This window comes from Peromyscus californicus, unplaced genomic scaffold (genome assembly GCF_007827085.1).
Source record: "Peromyscus californicus insignis strain IS unplaced genomic scaffold, ASM782708v3 Scaffold_3__1_contigs__length_106647218, whole genome shotgun sequence".
Lineage (NCBI taxonomy): Eukaryota > Metazoa > Chordata > Mammalia > Rodentia > Cricetidae > Peromyscus > Peromyscus californicus.
In genome coordinates, this window is record NW_026294551.1 from 64,371,409 (window position 1) to 64,386,918 (window position 15,510).

The following is a 15,510-nucleotide window of genomic DNA, read 5'->3' on the forward strand; positions in this document are numbered from 1 at the left end:
TCTGCCTTTCTCTTGCCAAAGTCCTGTTACTTTTTCTAAACATTTCCCCACTATTTTCAGTGTCTAAAAGCACTTGCTGCTATTTCAGATGACCCAACTAATAATATGTTGAGCAGCTTACAACCTCCCGTAACCTCATTTCCAGAGGATCCAATGCCATCTTCTGTCATTCATGGACACACACACACACACACACACACACACACACACACACACACACGGAGCATACACTCATTCAGAACATATGAAATTGTTTTTACTTCCAAGGAAAAACACACAATATTTGTTTTTTTTTTCTGAGTCTGGCCTACTTTGTTTATGTATGAAGATGTTCATTTCCAATGTTTTCGTAAGACATGTCTATTAATACATCTTGCCCACTTTTAAAAATGATTTTAAAATTAGTTAATTGTATGTGTATGGGCACCATGTGCATGCATAAGCCTGTAGAGGTCAGAAGAGGCATTGGACTTGCACATGGTTGTGAATTGCCATGTGGGAGCTGAGCCATGTATTCATTTTTATAAAGTGAGATAATTATGTATTTGACAAAAAGAATGTAAGATATGAGAAAGGGTATATTTAGTTGGAGTTCTCCATGAATAAAGTTAAACATTCATCTAGGTCTCACAGTTACAGGTGTTTGCTAGTCACACCTCCATCAGCAACATCTCAAGATCAGGACTTTGGAGGAACTCACCTGCCACGAAACGCCGTCTTTCCTTCTCTACTTTAAAGATAGGGTTCCTGGTGAATGGAGATGTGGCTTCTGCTGAACTTTCCCTTAGGGTGACAAGTGTTTCCATGTGAAACAGGCCACTTATATTGTTTGAGCCTCAGAGCAGGACCAGGCACAGTCCTTGTGGGTTTCTGTGCTGTCTTTCAGACTCTGGGCACCATCCTTAGAGTACCAGGTCACCACAGGGTCCCTGTGTGAATGGTTCAATGTGAATGCAAGGAGCTGTAACCAAGCCTGGGAACCGTAAGAGGAAAGGTACAGAAAGAATGCTCAGGATGCGTTTTTGTTCCATGGTCATTTCACACGGGTCTGTGTACTAAACAACCTGCATGAATCTCAATTGTCTTATTTGTTCATGAAACTGAGATGCAAAATGTAGCCTTGAAAGATGGGGCCACTTCTTGGAAGGGAAAGGACAGTGAGTATGCTAATTAAAACAAAAAGTTCTTGTGAATTATTTAAGGTAGAAAGTTTGTATTTCTCCCTGAGATACTGTTCTTTAAGTGTTGAGCAGCAAAGGTTAAAGTCAGATAATGTTTGCCTTTGAGGCAGAGATTTGATAAGAATGAATCTATTTGTCCCTGTGCTTTTTCCAATCTTGGTCTCGACAATTCTTGCTCATACAATCCCTCCTCTTTCTTGCCGATTAGATTCCGGGAGCTCCACCTGGGGCTTGGCCCTGATCTCTGCATCCGATTCCATCAGTCACTGGATGAGATTTCTAGCAAGACAGTTAGGGTGTTTGGCCATCCTATCACCGGAGTAGGTAGGTCAGTTCGGGCTTTCTCTCAACCATTGCCAGTAGTCTATTGTGGAGGTATCTTTGTGGATTTCTGGCTCACTGTTCTTTTTTTTTTTTTTTTTTTTTTTTTTGAGACAGGGTTTCTCTGTAGCTTTGGAACCTGTCCTGGACTAGCTCTGTAGACCAGAGCTGGCCTCGAACTCACAGAGATCCGCCTGCCTCTGCCTCCCGAGTGCTGGGATTACAGGCGTGAGCCACCACCACCTGGCCCCTCTCTGTTTTTGATCCAGCTGGGATCTCCTGCTCCCCTAAGCTCTCTTTCCCTCGATCCTTGCCCTTCATCACCCCCCCCCCCCCCCGCCCCTTCACATCCAGTTTGCTCATGTAGATCTCATCCATTTCTCTGTCGTTGGGCGATCCCTGTGTCTTTCTTAGGGTCCCGTTTTCTAGGTAGCCTCCCTGGAGTTTTGAGTAGCAGTCTAGTCACCCTTTGTTTTACATCTAGTATCCTTCTATGAGTGAGTACATACCATGTTTGTCTTTCTGAGTCTGGGTTACCTCACTCAGGATGATTTTTTCTAGATCCATCCATTTGCCTGCAAATAGCCAAACTAGTGGAAACACATGAACTTTGAACCAATAGCTGAGGAGCCCCCAACTGGATTAGGCCCTCTGGATAAGTGAGACAGTTGATTAGCTTGAACTGTTTGGGAGGCATCCAGGCAGTGGGACCGGGACCTATCCTCAGTGCATGAGCTGGCTGTTTGGAACCTGGGGCCTATGCAGGGACACTTTGCTCAGCCTGGGAGGAGGGGACTGGACCTGCCTGGACTGAATCTACCAGGTTGAGCTGAATCCCCAGGGGAGTCCTTGCCCTGGAGGAGATGGCAATGGGGGGTGGGCTGGGAGGAGGGTGGGGGGGAGGGGCAGGAGGAGGGAGGACAGGGGAATCCTTGGCTGATACGTAAAATTAAATCAAATTATAACATTAATAAATAAATAAATAAAAAGAAAACAAACAAGCAAACAAACAAAAACAAAAAAAGAAATGAATCTAAATTAACATGTTCCTCCAGACCTCATGAACCAGAAAAATGGGGAAGAAAAATGCTATCATCAATGAACATAGGGGCATTTATAGCCTTCATGGTTTTCTAGAAAAGTGAGTCTATGATAGTATCGCAACAGGTTTCTGTTTTTGTTTTTCTCTTTCATGTGTATGTGTGTGGTGTGCATGTATGTGTGTATGCATGTTTGCGTCTGTGTGGATGTGTGTATCTGTGGATGGTGGCCTTAACCATCTGAGCCATCTTGCTGGCCCCAACATTTCTCAATTTCTTAACTTTTAGTTTGTGTGTATCTATATATTTATTTAAATGGAATTATAGATAGAATATAGTTGTATCTTTAAAAAAAAATCTAAGCTATCATTTTTAAAGGCAAGGTCTTACTGTGTATCCCTGAATGGCCTAGAACTTGTTATATAGACCAGGCTAGTCTCAAACTCATAGAGGTCTATCCATCCTTGCCTCTGAAATGCTAGAGCAATGAGCATGAGCAATTATGCATGGCTCTGTCTTTTAATGGTATATTTTGATAATTTATACTTAAAATAATTATTGACAGAATTAGATTTGACTATCGCATTTGTAAATGTTTTATAATTATTTTTCCATTTCTCACCATTTTCTGTCTTCTGTTTTTTATTTTCATTTTTTTCTTTTAGCATATTAGTTACACTTATTTTTTAAAACTCTGTTCTTGAGTTTCTAAAATGCATCTTTTAAAAAACTTAGGCCAATGTAAAAATAACACTGTGTCACCACTTTTTATGTAATGTAGGTACACAAAATAATATCCATTCTACATCATGCCGCATTAGATAAAACATTCCCTATCAGAAAAGCACTAAAAATAAATTGTGAACCTTCACATTCTCCATGTATATTTGATTCTGTTGTATGGACTGCATGAGAAAACATGTTTGTTTCTGTATAACTTGATGAATATTTAAGAGAGGGAAATACCTGAACATTATAAATATTTACAATCACAAATTATGATCACATCTTTTTTTGAGATGAAAGTTAGTTTTCTTTTTCTTTTCTACTTCTTTTCTTTTCTTTTCTTTTTGAGACAGGGTTTCTCTGTGTAACCTTGTGTGTCCTGGAACTCACTCTGTAGATCAGGCTGGCCTCAAACTCACAGAGATCCGTCTTCCTCTGCCTCCCCAGAGCTGGGGTTAAAGGCATACCCACCACCACCCAGCTTAAGAAAGTTAATTTTTATTTATTTTAAATGTTAGATTTTAGATGTTTGACTTGAGTTCACAGCACCCAACACTAATGTAAGTTTTGAGAAACAAAATTTGATAAGTACCCCAATATACTGAGTTGGGGGTGCCATGATTGTTACAAAGTAAGGAACAGGACTCAGAATTCTTACTGACCACTAAACCCTTGTGAGTCTTCCTTATAATCCCAGCACTTGGGAAGCAGAGGCAGGAAAAGGAGGAGTTAAAACAGCATTATAGAACAATCCCTGGAGTATATGGGATGAGACCACATTTCTCATAAATTGATTTGAGTAAATTTTTAATTATAAAGGAACTTAAATACTTCATGGAGGAGTAGACAGTATCTGATTATAAATACATACACACAAAGGCAAAGCCCTGAACCAAGGGACGAAGGCCTGTGATTAAATCACATTGCAGAGCTTGTCAGAGAGACGGTGTCTGTCATTGGCAGTGAGAAACACTGTTCCTGAAGTATGTAAAACCCAAAAGGTACATTTGAGAACTGGGTGAAGATGCTTAGGACTGACATAGTAAGATCACTCTTAGGATCAGTAGAAGACATCCAGTGGAAATCCCACAATAGCACATTATTCACAGTGAAATAGGGGGAGCGATACAGGATCTGGTTAGGGGAGAAAGTCTATTCCATGTGAGGACTTTGCAGCCATTCAATAAAAACGGTGCTCCTGAGAGTTCTCCTAGAGCCTGGGAAGAGGGAGTCAAAGAGCCCCTGCTGGCTGGCCATTTCCTCGTGTATAAGTTCAGGTTCTGCAAACTGAGATGAGAACAAGACTGAAGGAGCTGTCTAGGTCACCCTGCAGTACAAGACTGGACAGTTAGAAGGCAGGTCAGCTCATGGTTGAACACCCATCACCGAACATCTTCATCAGCTGAATACAGGTCAGAGGTCTCTGGTGGCAGACACATATATTTCTTTGTTGGCTTGTTTTTCTGTCTCAAGAATCTATCTAGGTATAATTGTTTTCACTTGATTTAAGTCATTTAGTCTGTAATTTCTTAGGACATTCTGAGACACATAGTTGAATTTTTGAAATGCTACTTTTGATGTGTATATCTGCATGTAGATAAGTGCACATAGGTCAGGATGCCCATGGAGGCCAGAAGAGGGTATAGAATCCCCTGGAGTTGAAAGGTCACTGCAGGGACTGCGGTGACCTCCTGCAGGTTCTGCAACTGGCTTGATCAGCAATGCCAAGTGTCACAGGAAGGGAAAGGGGGTATGATGTGTGTGTGTGTGTGTGTGTGTGTGTGTGTAACACTTGGCTCCAGTAACAGTCATCAGACCCTAAGAGCCACACACTGCAGTCTTGTAGGACTCAGGACTTTCTTCCACAGTAAAGTTTCTGCAGAGCAAACTTCATGTCTTTGTTCCTCAGACAATAGACAACTGGATTCAAAGAAGGAGTGAGGACAGAGTAGCAAATAGATGCCAGGCGCCCCTGGGTCGGGGAGTACCGAGAGGCAGGCCTCAGGTACACGAAGCTTCCAGTTCCATAGAACAAGAGGACTGTGGTCAGATGAGAGGAACAGGTAGAAAAGGCCTTCCACCTGCCATCCACTGAGGGGATGCGGACAACTGTGGACACGATGCCCACATAGGAGAGGACCGTGAGGGCGAAGGAGCTCATGACAATGCAGCTGCTGACGGCAAAGCCCACCTCCTCATGGAGACGGTAATCAGTGCAGGACAGTCTCATGACTGGAGGGATGTCACAGAAGAAGTGTTCAACAACATTGGGTCCACAGTAGGGGAGGGAGAAGGTGTTGAAAGTGTGGAAGGCTGAGTAGATGGCCCCACTCACCCAGGCAGTGACCACCAGCTCAACACAGCATTTCTGGCTCATGATGGTGCCATAGAGCAGTGGTCTGAGGATGGCCAGGAACCGGTCATAAGCCATGGCCGTGAGCAGGAAGCATTCAGTAGATGAAAGTGTGATAAATGTGTAAAGCTGGGCTACACACTTGAAATAGGAGATGCCTCCCGAGCCTGTGAAGGATATAAGCACTGCCTTGGGGATGGTGGCTGAAGTGTAGCTCATGTCCAGGAAAGATAAATTCTTCAGGAAGAAGTACATGGGGGAGTGAAGCCTACTGTCTCTCATCACTGCTATGATGATGGAGCTGTTCCCCAGGAGGCCAAATGTGTAGACAAGCAAGAAAAACGGGATGACCACCCATCTCAGCTGTGGGACATCTGAGAAGCCCCTGAGGATGAAGTGAGTCACTCTTGTGTGATTGGACATCTTGCTCAAGTTGTGTTCAGAAGCAGGGACCACACACAGCTAAGGGAGGGGACAGAAATAGGAGGCAGGCTCAGAACATGTGTCTGCAGCTCCATGTTATCTGCAGAGTCGTGGCTTTCACCAAAAAACTAACATCAAGAAGCAGCTTATCTAAATGGCATTTCAAAGAACTGAGGAGGAGGAAAGGAAGGGAGGAGACAGAGGAGGGGAGAGAGGGCACACCTACCAAGTTCTCTTGCTCTTAAATTCTCCATGGAGTCAAGTGGGAAGCAGTCCCATGCATTTGTTTTCTATGTATTGAAGCAAGTCAACTCATAAACATTTCAATGTTGTTTTAAAGGATAGAGTGGTTTTATATTTTTACTCTCATTATTAACACATTTCCTTCTTAATATCCTATAGATTTTCTGAATCTCATTTTCTTTCCATTGCTGATTCACCCCCACACACCTTTAGTATTAATTCCATTGTTAATTTTTCTTAAGAGCCTTTTTTAACTTAAAAAAAGCATTCTACCAACACTGCTGGAAAAACGTCCTCTATAGAGGAGCACATGTAACGAGAAACACACATCACTTAATCCAAGCAAGACATTCTCAGAGGCTAGCCTTAGTGTAAACAACCCCTCATAGGTGTGCCTAGAAGTTCTGTCTTCTAGGGGATTCTAGATCTGATCAAGTTGGCAAGTGAGATTAAATATTGTAGTTCCTTAGGCATGAGAGGTGGGGACCTACCTGCCTTTTCTCTCCGTTGATGGAATTAAGTCATGACACCTGATGTGAACTGAGGAGGAATTTCCTCCTGCTGTGTTTTCTGTTGCAGCCTGAATCCCTAGCTCACCTTGGCTTGAATTTCCAGTCAACTTCATTATTCAGATCTCTGGTGTGTTCGGATCCTGCTTCCCCCCAGAATGGTTCATTAACTGAATTTAGATACAATTTAAAAGGCAATTTTTTTATTGTGTATATTATTTCCAATTTCTATGAGTTTGTCATTTTAGTTCTTAGACGCTGTGAGAGAAAGGTCAGCTTAGACTCAGGCCAAAAAGTAAAGGAGACAAATACAATGTTGGGGTGCAGAGCAGTTAACTCCGACACTGCTCTGCATTTCATCCTCAACGGGCGTTCTCTCTCGGATTGGCAGGCACTATCTCCCACCTCAGTGATTTAAGTAGTTTCTTTGAATTCCACAGATATTAATTACATGGCTTCATTTATAGCAATGCTATTATCCGCGATTTGTAAAGGTGATGCTTGGAGAAAGTGGAATTCTGGCCACTGGTGGTACTGACTGGCTGGGAGAGATAGCGGGCAGGCTTCATGGTGGTGCCAACAGAAGACCTGTGGAGGAGGTTGAATCTATCTAGATGGGGGAAGTGCACTCAGGAGCAATGAAGGATGGTTTTGAGACACTCGTGAAGTGGGAGAACTCACTCTATATAACCATGTGTTTTTCCTTCAATCAGATATTTCAATGACAGTGTAAACGTTTTAGGTTATTGATGGCAAAAGATTTATTAGAAAATTGTCTTAGTTACTGTACCATGTCTGTCACCAAAATGCTTGACTTGGGCATGAAATTTTAGAAGATAGGATCCATCAACAAGAGCAAGACATGGCAGGGAGGAGCACCTAACATCAACATACACCCAGAGGCAAAGGAAATGTCATCAGTCTTTTAGGTGACTCCAAATCCAGTCAAGCTGACAACGAGGGACAGTCATCACAGGAGCATGTATGGGAATCTGCTCAGTACTTGGCCTGGTGTTAAGTATCACATTTTCCAAGATGCAGAGTCTGGGCTTTCAGCAAGTTACTTTGCAGTTTGCCAGAAATTGTTTAAACAGAGCCTATGTCATTTCCAAAATATATAGGCAAGTTGCAAAAGATGCCCCCCGTGTGGGGTGAGACACCTGTACATATATTTAAGTCAAAGTGCTCTCTCAATAGAGTCCGGAGCTCAGGTTTAAAAATCAAAGCTTTTTCTCATCCAGTCTAAATCTTCATTGGCCTTAACCCCATTTCCTCCACTTCCCTAATGTCCCCTGCCTTTGCCTCTGGCGTAGCTGGGTTGACATTCTTGTACTGTCAGGCCATTGTCAATGTTCTGAGTTAGACTGAAGATACTTGAACAGCTTTAGAAACAGTAATTTACAGCAGTTGCTGTTCCAATACGTAAACAAACCCATTAAGCAGAAAGCACATATTTTGTCTTGTGCCCAGCTGATGATATACTAAGAGGCAGTGGTGGAATCATATTCAGAGAAGTTGTGATATAAAAATGATCGGCTTTTTCATAGAAATTTCTCTAATTTATAGACCTTCAATTTTCCTAAAAGAAGTACAAGTTGATTGATAGGCGATGAGCACATCACTTGCGATTATCCACAGAGGAGTTTTGTTTTGTTTTATCTCAAAATAAACTCTTGGCTCTTACCTGGTGGAATGATGCTCACTTTCTGTGTCCAAAGGTCATCAAGTGATGACAAGGCAGCAGGACTGTCTCGGGAGGTCAGTCAGCTGCCCTGGCAAGGAATTGCTGGAGATGTGGATGGATGAAGCTGTCTGATTCCATTTGCATGTCTTAAATACTGTGAACTGATTCACCTTCCAGTTCATCTGGGAAAGGAGATAGCCTGCTCTGAGCTATCTGGGGAGCTTGCTCTGGGAATATGTTTGGTTCCTGTTAGAAACCATTGACTAAGACTTCTCAGGGTCCCTATGGGTTATCTTACAGAACTTAAAATAAAATGTTTCCTGGGGCCACGTGAAATTGCCAGTGGGTATAACAAAACTATGGTTTGAATTTTTAGAAAGCTCAGATTTGAGGCTCAATGAGACAGGTAATTATTTTAAGACAAAAATATCTGTATTCTATTCAGGCCACAAATATTAAACTGTGAAGTATGAATTCATCATTTTCTTGTCTGAGTTTTTAGGGTACTTAGAAGCATCAGACAACTCCATTACACTCATATCTGCTACTGTGACCTGTGACCTCAAACACTTGCTCTCTCAGAGCCTTGTCTTGCCTTACAGATATCCAAGGATGACATCATTTAAGTGCCAGGTTTACTATTACATGCCATAAGTGATCCTTTGAAGCTTACAACTAATTCTTTATCTATTGCTCACAACAAGATCTATCATATTTTGAATATATCTAGGTTAGGGGACAGAAAACAAAACCCAGCCCTGATGGGGCTGGCAAGGAGGACTATGAGTTTGAGGCCATCCTGGGCTATGTAGCAGGGTCCTGTCTAAAGATAAACAAAGCAAAATGTGTGTGTGTGTGTGTGTCTACATTATTGGTGTTTTCTCTATAATATCTACTCTGGTACAGTTTGTTTCTTGAGCTTTGCCAAAGTCATTGTGGAAAAGGAAACATGCAAATCTAAAGTCTAAAGGTCTATGTGATTTTGCTGCATGAAGAAGTTTATGCAACCAAAGCTCTGGTCAAGCAAAACTTGACCATAAGCTTGGGTGTCTTTCGTACCTCCTCCCAATCAACATACCTCCATGGATAGCCAAGCTAATCTGATGAGCAGGCACCCACATTTACCAATATGCTCTGATTGACATTTGCATCTGGCTTCTTTGACTTACATTTTGTATTCGAGATTCATGCATGTTGTTTTCTATAATTCTAATGTGTATCTTTATGTATTCCCAAGTTTTGTTATTTTTTAAGGAGGGCCTGCTAGTCAGACATATGAAGAACTCAATCTATAGCAGGAAAATAAAAATTAAAATATGGGCAAAGTATTCGAACAGATATTTGTCAAAAGGTATACTAGCGATATGTTTTAATGTGGTTTCTTTTCAGATGTAAAGTTTGCATTTTTTCCCTTTTGCGTCATTGGATTGCTTCCCTCCTTCACTGTGCAAGGCATTTTTGGTTTGATATAATCTTACTTGACTGTGTTTGCTTAGTTGCCTATGATTTGGTATCATACCTCCCAAATCAGGCCCAGCCCCAAACCATGGAGTTTTTCCCGTATATTTTTTCCAATATGTTTACATTGGTCATACATTTAACCCTGAAATTCATTTAGGCTGATTTTTGAATGTGGGGGAGAGGTAAGTGTCTAATTTCATTTTTCTCCATGTGGACACTCTTTTTTCCCCACAACATCATATTTAAAGAGATCATTCCTACCTCAGCAAATGGTTTTAGTTATAGCAGTTTTATATCATAAGATAGTATGATACAAAATTAAATTTCATTTTTACTTGTAACTAAAACCATATTGTGCTGTAAAGAAAGAGCCTAGGAATGAATGTAGGCATTTACAGCCAATAGATTTCCAACACAATGCCAAGAACAGGAATGCTAGGAATGAGGACGGTACCCAGAGCTTGGCACATGCCAATAAAAACAAAACAAATCCTATCTGTCTCTCATGTCTTAGGGGAGAGACTTCTCACTCTACACATTTCAGAGAAGGATAGTAAGTAAACAGGCCTGGCTCATGAGGAGAACAGCCTCTCTATTCACAACAAAGATGCATGAAGTGACCACATGCTCACAGGAGACTCCTGTCTGAACACTTTGGAGAAGCACAGTGGCCAGACTTTGACCTGGAACTTGAGCAGTGGCTCTGCTTAATGCAGTGTCCAATAGCTATACCTAGACAGAGGTGCCACCTCCACATGGAGAGGACAGGGCCTGGACTTGCTGGATACAAAGCAAATTTCAACTGGATTTTGTAAGCCTCGCCTTAGGGATGACTCTACACCTAACATCTGTGCCCATTTTGTAACCCAATAGCAGAACTGCCTGCCCAGAGCGAATGTCTGTGAACACCTGTCCAGTGGACCTCAGTCCCAGCCAGTAGTTTTACCCGATGCACACATAGTTCTGCCTTCGGTCTCACTGGATAATGGAGTTCAGCAGGTCCCCTCATCCAACAACAGAGCAAAGGCAGCACCTTAGTCAGTTAGAGACACCATGCACACTTGGGCTATCCCATATCATCTTCACTTGGCCCTTAAGCATCTACCCTCAAAGAGTACCTATCAAAGCCAAAGTGTTTGCATATCTTCAAACTCACAGAAAACACTAAGGGATATGAAGACCCAAAGGACTGTGGCACCTCAGAAAATGTAACATGATAGAAGAAGACCCCAAATGAAAAACAAAACCCAGAAAAGCTCTGATAATGGACAGGAAAGAAATGGAGGTTGGTGACATTTTAAGACTGAGAAAGAATTCTGGGCCATACTGATAAAACAGGCCTATGAGTTACAAGGATGTATACATATCCTTCAAAGAGTCTAAGTTCAGCTCTAGACCCCTTCAGCAAAGTACAGAGTACAACATGGCAAGCCACAATATTCTCTGCCTTCCCAGTTCATATGAAAGTACTTAAAAGCCATCATATGCGACATAAACATATTTATACTTTAATTAAGTTATTTCATTGCTAAAATGAGTACTGAGTTGGTGCTTCCTTTTTTTATATTGAACTTTTAGTTTGCATTGTTCCAGTATTAGTCACAAAAACTTAAAACACATTAGCTTACTCCCTAGCCAAAGAGAGAAAAGGAATCCTAGAATACAATACTACGTAAATAATATCATTTTATTTTTCTTAACACATGTGAAAACATTTAATTCAATACAATTATGGAAACTACCACACTTAACACTATGCACTGAGTTCATTATTTGGATCTAGATTACGCTGAACAGTGAGCAAATATTTGGTAGTTGGTAATTGAAGGAGATGTGTGGGGGATTTGAGGAATGCTTCAAGACACAACAAGATCATTTTTATTTTATTTTACTTTGGGTTTTTTGAGACGGGGTTTCTCTGTGTAACAGCTCTGACTGTTCTGTAACTCACTCTGTAGACCAGGCTGGCCTCGAACTCAGAGATTCACCTGCCTCTGCCTCCTGAGTGCTGGGATTAAAGGAGTGTATCACCACCGCCCAGTTGCAAGATCATTTTTTAAAAGGTATAGACATCTAAAAATTACATTTCAAATTAATAACCAAGAGCTGTCTAGTTGGACTGTAAGCCTGTTCAATAGGAGTGAATTCATGTATGGTACTGCACACCTAGCTAAGTACCCATGACCAGGGAGGTCCTAGACTCTGGAGGAGAACCTAGCCCTGCTCCTTTCCTAAACAAGTATAACTTTAACTGTCTTCAAAATACTTTCACCCATAGGGCTGTGTAGCTCTCACCCTTAGCAAAGAAAGTCTTTCTGCAGCAGATGGAGATCACTACAGAAATCCACAATTGGCTAAAATGCAGACAACTGACCATGGGGTGCAGCCCTAACTGATACATCTACAGCATAACCCTACACCTCAGAGTCAAGGGGAAGCATGGAAGAGGAGCAGAAAGATTTTAAGAGATGGTGAACCAGGACACCTGCTGAGAGAACATGTCTTCTGGATATGATCGGGAAGCTGTCTCAAGAAATCCCAGTAATTTGGTTGCCTAAATAAGAGAATTGGACAGGGAACAGGGAGGTGTGGAAATGATGGAAATACAGTATGCACGTAGGAAATTCTCAAAAAAAAAAAAAAAAAACCCTGAAAGAACTTAAGTGAAAAAGTACAGTTGAATAATAAAAATTCTAACATTTCAACTTAATAGCCTATATTTAAAAATAAAACACTTTTGAATAAAAATTTACAAGGACATCTTTTTATATGAAATCTTGTACTAATACATAATTTATATTTTATTTGGGCTAATTATTATGGTACAAAGATTTTTTTAATGCTACCCATAGCTGCAGCAGCCAAAAACTTTTCACCTGCAAATTAACATTGATGGTTTTCAAAACTGAGGTGTATACTAACTGAATTTCTTTCTTTTCTTTTTTAGAGATAGAGTCTCATGTAGCTCAGGCTAGCCTCAAACTATGTAGCTGAGGATGACCTTGATTCCCCTGCCTCCACAACTGCTGGATCACAGAGGTACTCCACCATCTCTCATACACCTTAAATGGGCTCTCTCTTTCACCGAATGGCATGATGCATTCTTCTTATTATTTGGCATGAGGATATTATTTCCTCAGTGACAATATTCCTTAGATGCTCATACTCGTTAACTTAACATCTGAGAAAAAAGGATACTGGAACCAGGAGAGAAAGAATACACAGTGATTTATGAGAGTGTAAATTAGAACGGACCTTACGGAAAGCAGCAGGGAAGCTGCTTGTAAGGCTAGAAGTAAAGTCAGCATGAGGTCTGTCAGCCCACCGGACTGACAACCCCGACAGGTTAGCTACCTGTATGAAACAAAACCAGTGTGCCAAAGAGAAGTACCTGCACCTTGTATGCACTGCAAATGGATTCACAATAGCCAAGACGTACTTATTTCATTTCCTACCTAACCTGAGTTCCACTAATACATGAATGGGTAAAGAGTATAATACATAGTATTTTCTATGGGGATGCTTTACATCCTCAAAAAGGAAAAGAAATCCTAACCATTTAGAATAGCACGAATTATCATTTGGAATAACATAAATGAGACTCAAGAACATTATTATTAAGTAAAATAGTCAGGCACAGAAAAACTAAAAACTCACTTATTAGGCATATATATTTTTTTAAAAGTTTGAGTGTATAGAATACAAGAAAAAATGTTTACTGTAGGCTACAGGAGAAAGGGGCCTGAGAAGTGTTGATCAAAGTAGAAACTTTTAGTTAGGGGCAGGAGAGATGGCTCATTGGTTAAGAGGGTGTACCGCTGTCATAGGAGACCAGAGTGTGGGTCTCAGTGTTGATGCAGGGACTCACAATTGTCTGTAACTCCAGTTGCAGGGGATCAGACACCTTCTTCTGGCCTCTGAGGGCACTGTACTCATGTGCACATACCGCCCCCTACACATATAACATAATGACTACAGCTATAACATAGTCTGTGTTGCAAAGTTTTTTTTTTTTCTCAGAGAAATGAAAATTGTATGAAGTAATACATGCCCAAAGGTTGGTCCTGTCATCCTACATTGCATATGTTTTTAAGCCTCAAGTTATATAACACACACACACACACACACACACACACACACACACACACACACCACACACACACGTACCTGGAATATATAATTTTTAAAAAGTTGGATTTATTTTAATTTTGTATATATTGGTGTTTTGCCTGCCATGGATGCCTGAGCACCATATGCATGTAGTACCCTAAGAGGCCAGGAGAGGGCGTCAGATCCTCTGGTTCTGGAGTTACAGAAGTTGTGAGCCTCCCTGGGGAGGCGAGGGCAGCAAGTGCTCTTAACCCCTGAGCCGTCTCTCCAACCCCATATCATATTTTTACCAATAAAAAAAAAAAATCAAAGACTCAAGGGACAGAATAAAACAATACCTCTAACTGACATTTTAGAGTACATTAGAGCCTGCCTACAGAACAGGAGAAAAACATTTGCCAGCTATTCATCTGACAAACTATATATATATATATATATATATATGAAAGTGTTATGATAAAATCATTTATTTATTTTTAATTAATTAATTTTAATTAATTCATTCATTCATTAATTAATGAATGAATTAATTAATTAATGTGTATGTCAGACCAGGTCTCACTACGTAGCCCTGGCCAGCCTGGAACTCTCTCTCCAGTCCAGGCTGGCCTCGAACTCACAGAGATATAACTGCCTCTGCCTCCCTAGTTCTGGGATTAATATAGATATATAATATGATATAGTACAATATATACAATATAATATATAGTAAATATATTATAAAAGTTAAATGCAAAAAAGAATCAATTGTTTAGAAGTAGGCAACTAAAATAGAATAGACACCTCAACGAAGTATTGATAGCCAATAGGTACATGGTAAAAACATTGGCCATTCTTAGTAATCAGGCATATGCAAACAAAGTGGCATTCAGATTCCCTCTCCTACCAGCCAGAGCGGCTGTCATCCAGGAAGCAGTGAACACGTGCTGGTGAGGAGAATGGGAAAGGAACCTGTGTACATCAACACTGGGGGCACACATTGATGCAGCCCCTGCAGAAATCAGTGCCACGGTTGAAAAAAGACGAACATCAGAGCCTCTGTGTAATCCACCTGGAGCCCTCCACGGTGTGTAACTGAAGGGCCCGAAGTCAGCGTGCTACAGAGATGTGTGCTCAGCCACGCTTACTGTGGCATGGAAGAGAACCAGCCCAGGTACTCATCAACAGACATGTAGATTTAAAAATAAAGTTTGTCCATCATTAAAGGGGAAAAAATCATGTCATTTGCAGGAAAAATGGATGAAACCGGGGATCACTGTGTTAAGTGGAGAAATCAAACCCAGAAAGACAAACACCACTCACTTGCTGTTGTATGTGTAATCTTGAAAACCAACAAGAGTAGAAGGGAGACGACTTGGGGAGAGACAGGGGACTGGAGGGAGGAAGGGGGTACAGGATGGGTTAATGAGTGAATGTGCTCAGAGCATGTCCTCTATGTGCATGGAAGTGTCATGAGAAC

General features: G+C 41.1%; 1 protein-coding gene across 1 annotated transcript; it reads right to left on the reverse strand.

Annotated features, from left to right (window-relative positions):
- Positions 1–5,117: 5,117 nt before the first annotated feature.
- Positions 5,118–6,044, reverse strand: LOC128122589 (olfactory receptor 1019-like). The gene has a single exon (XM_052758227.1). The coding sequence runs from the start codon at positions 6,042–6,044 to the stop codon at positions 5,118–5,120; it is 927 nt and encodes a 308-aa protein (XP_052614187.1).
- Positions 6,045–15,510: the final 9,466 nt, after the last annotated feature.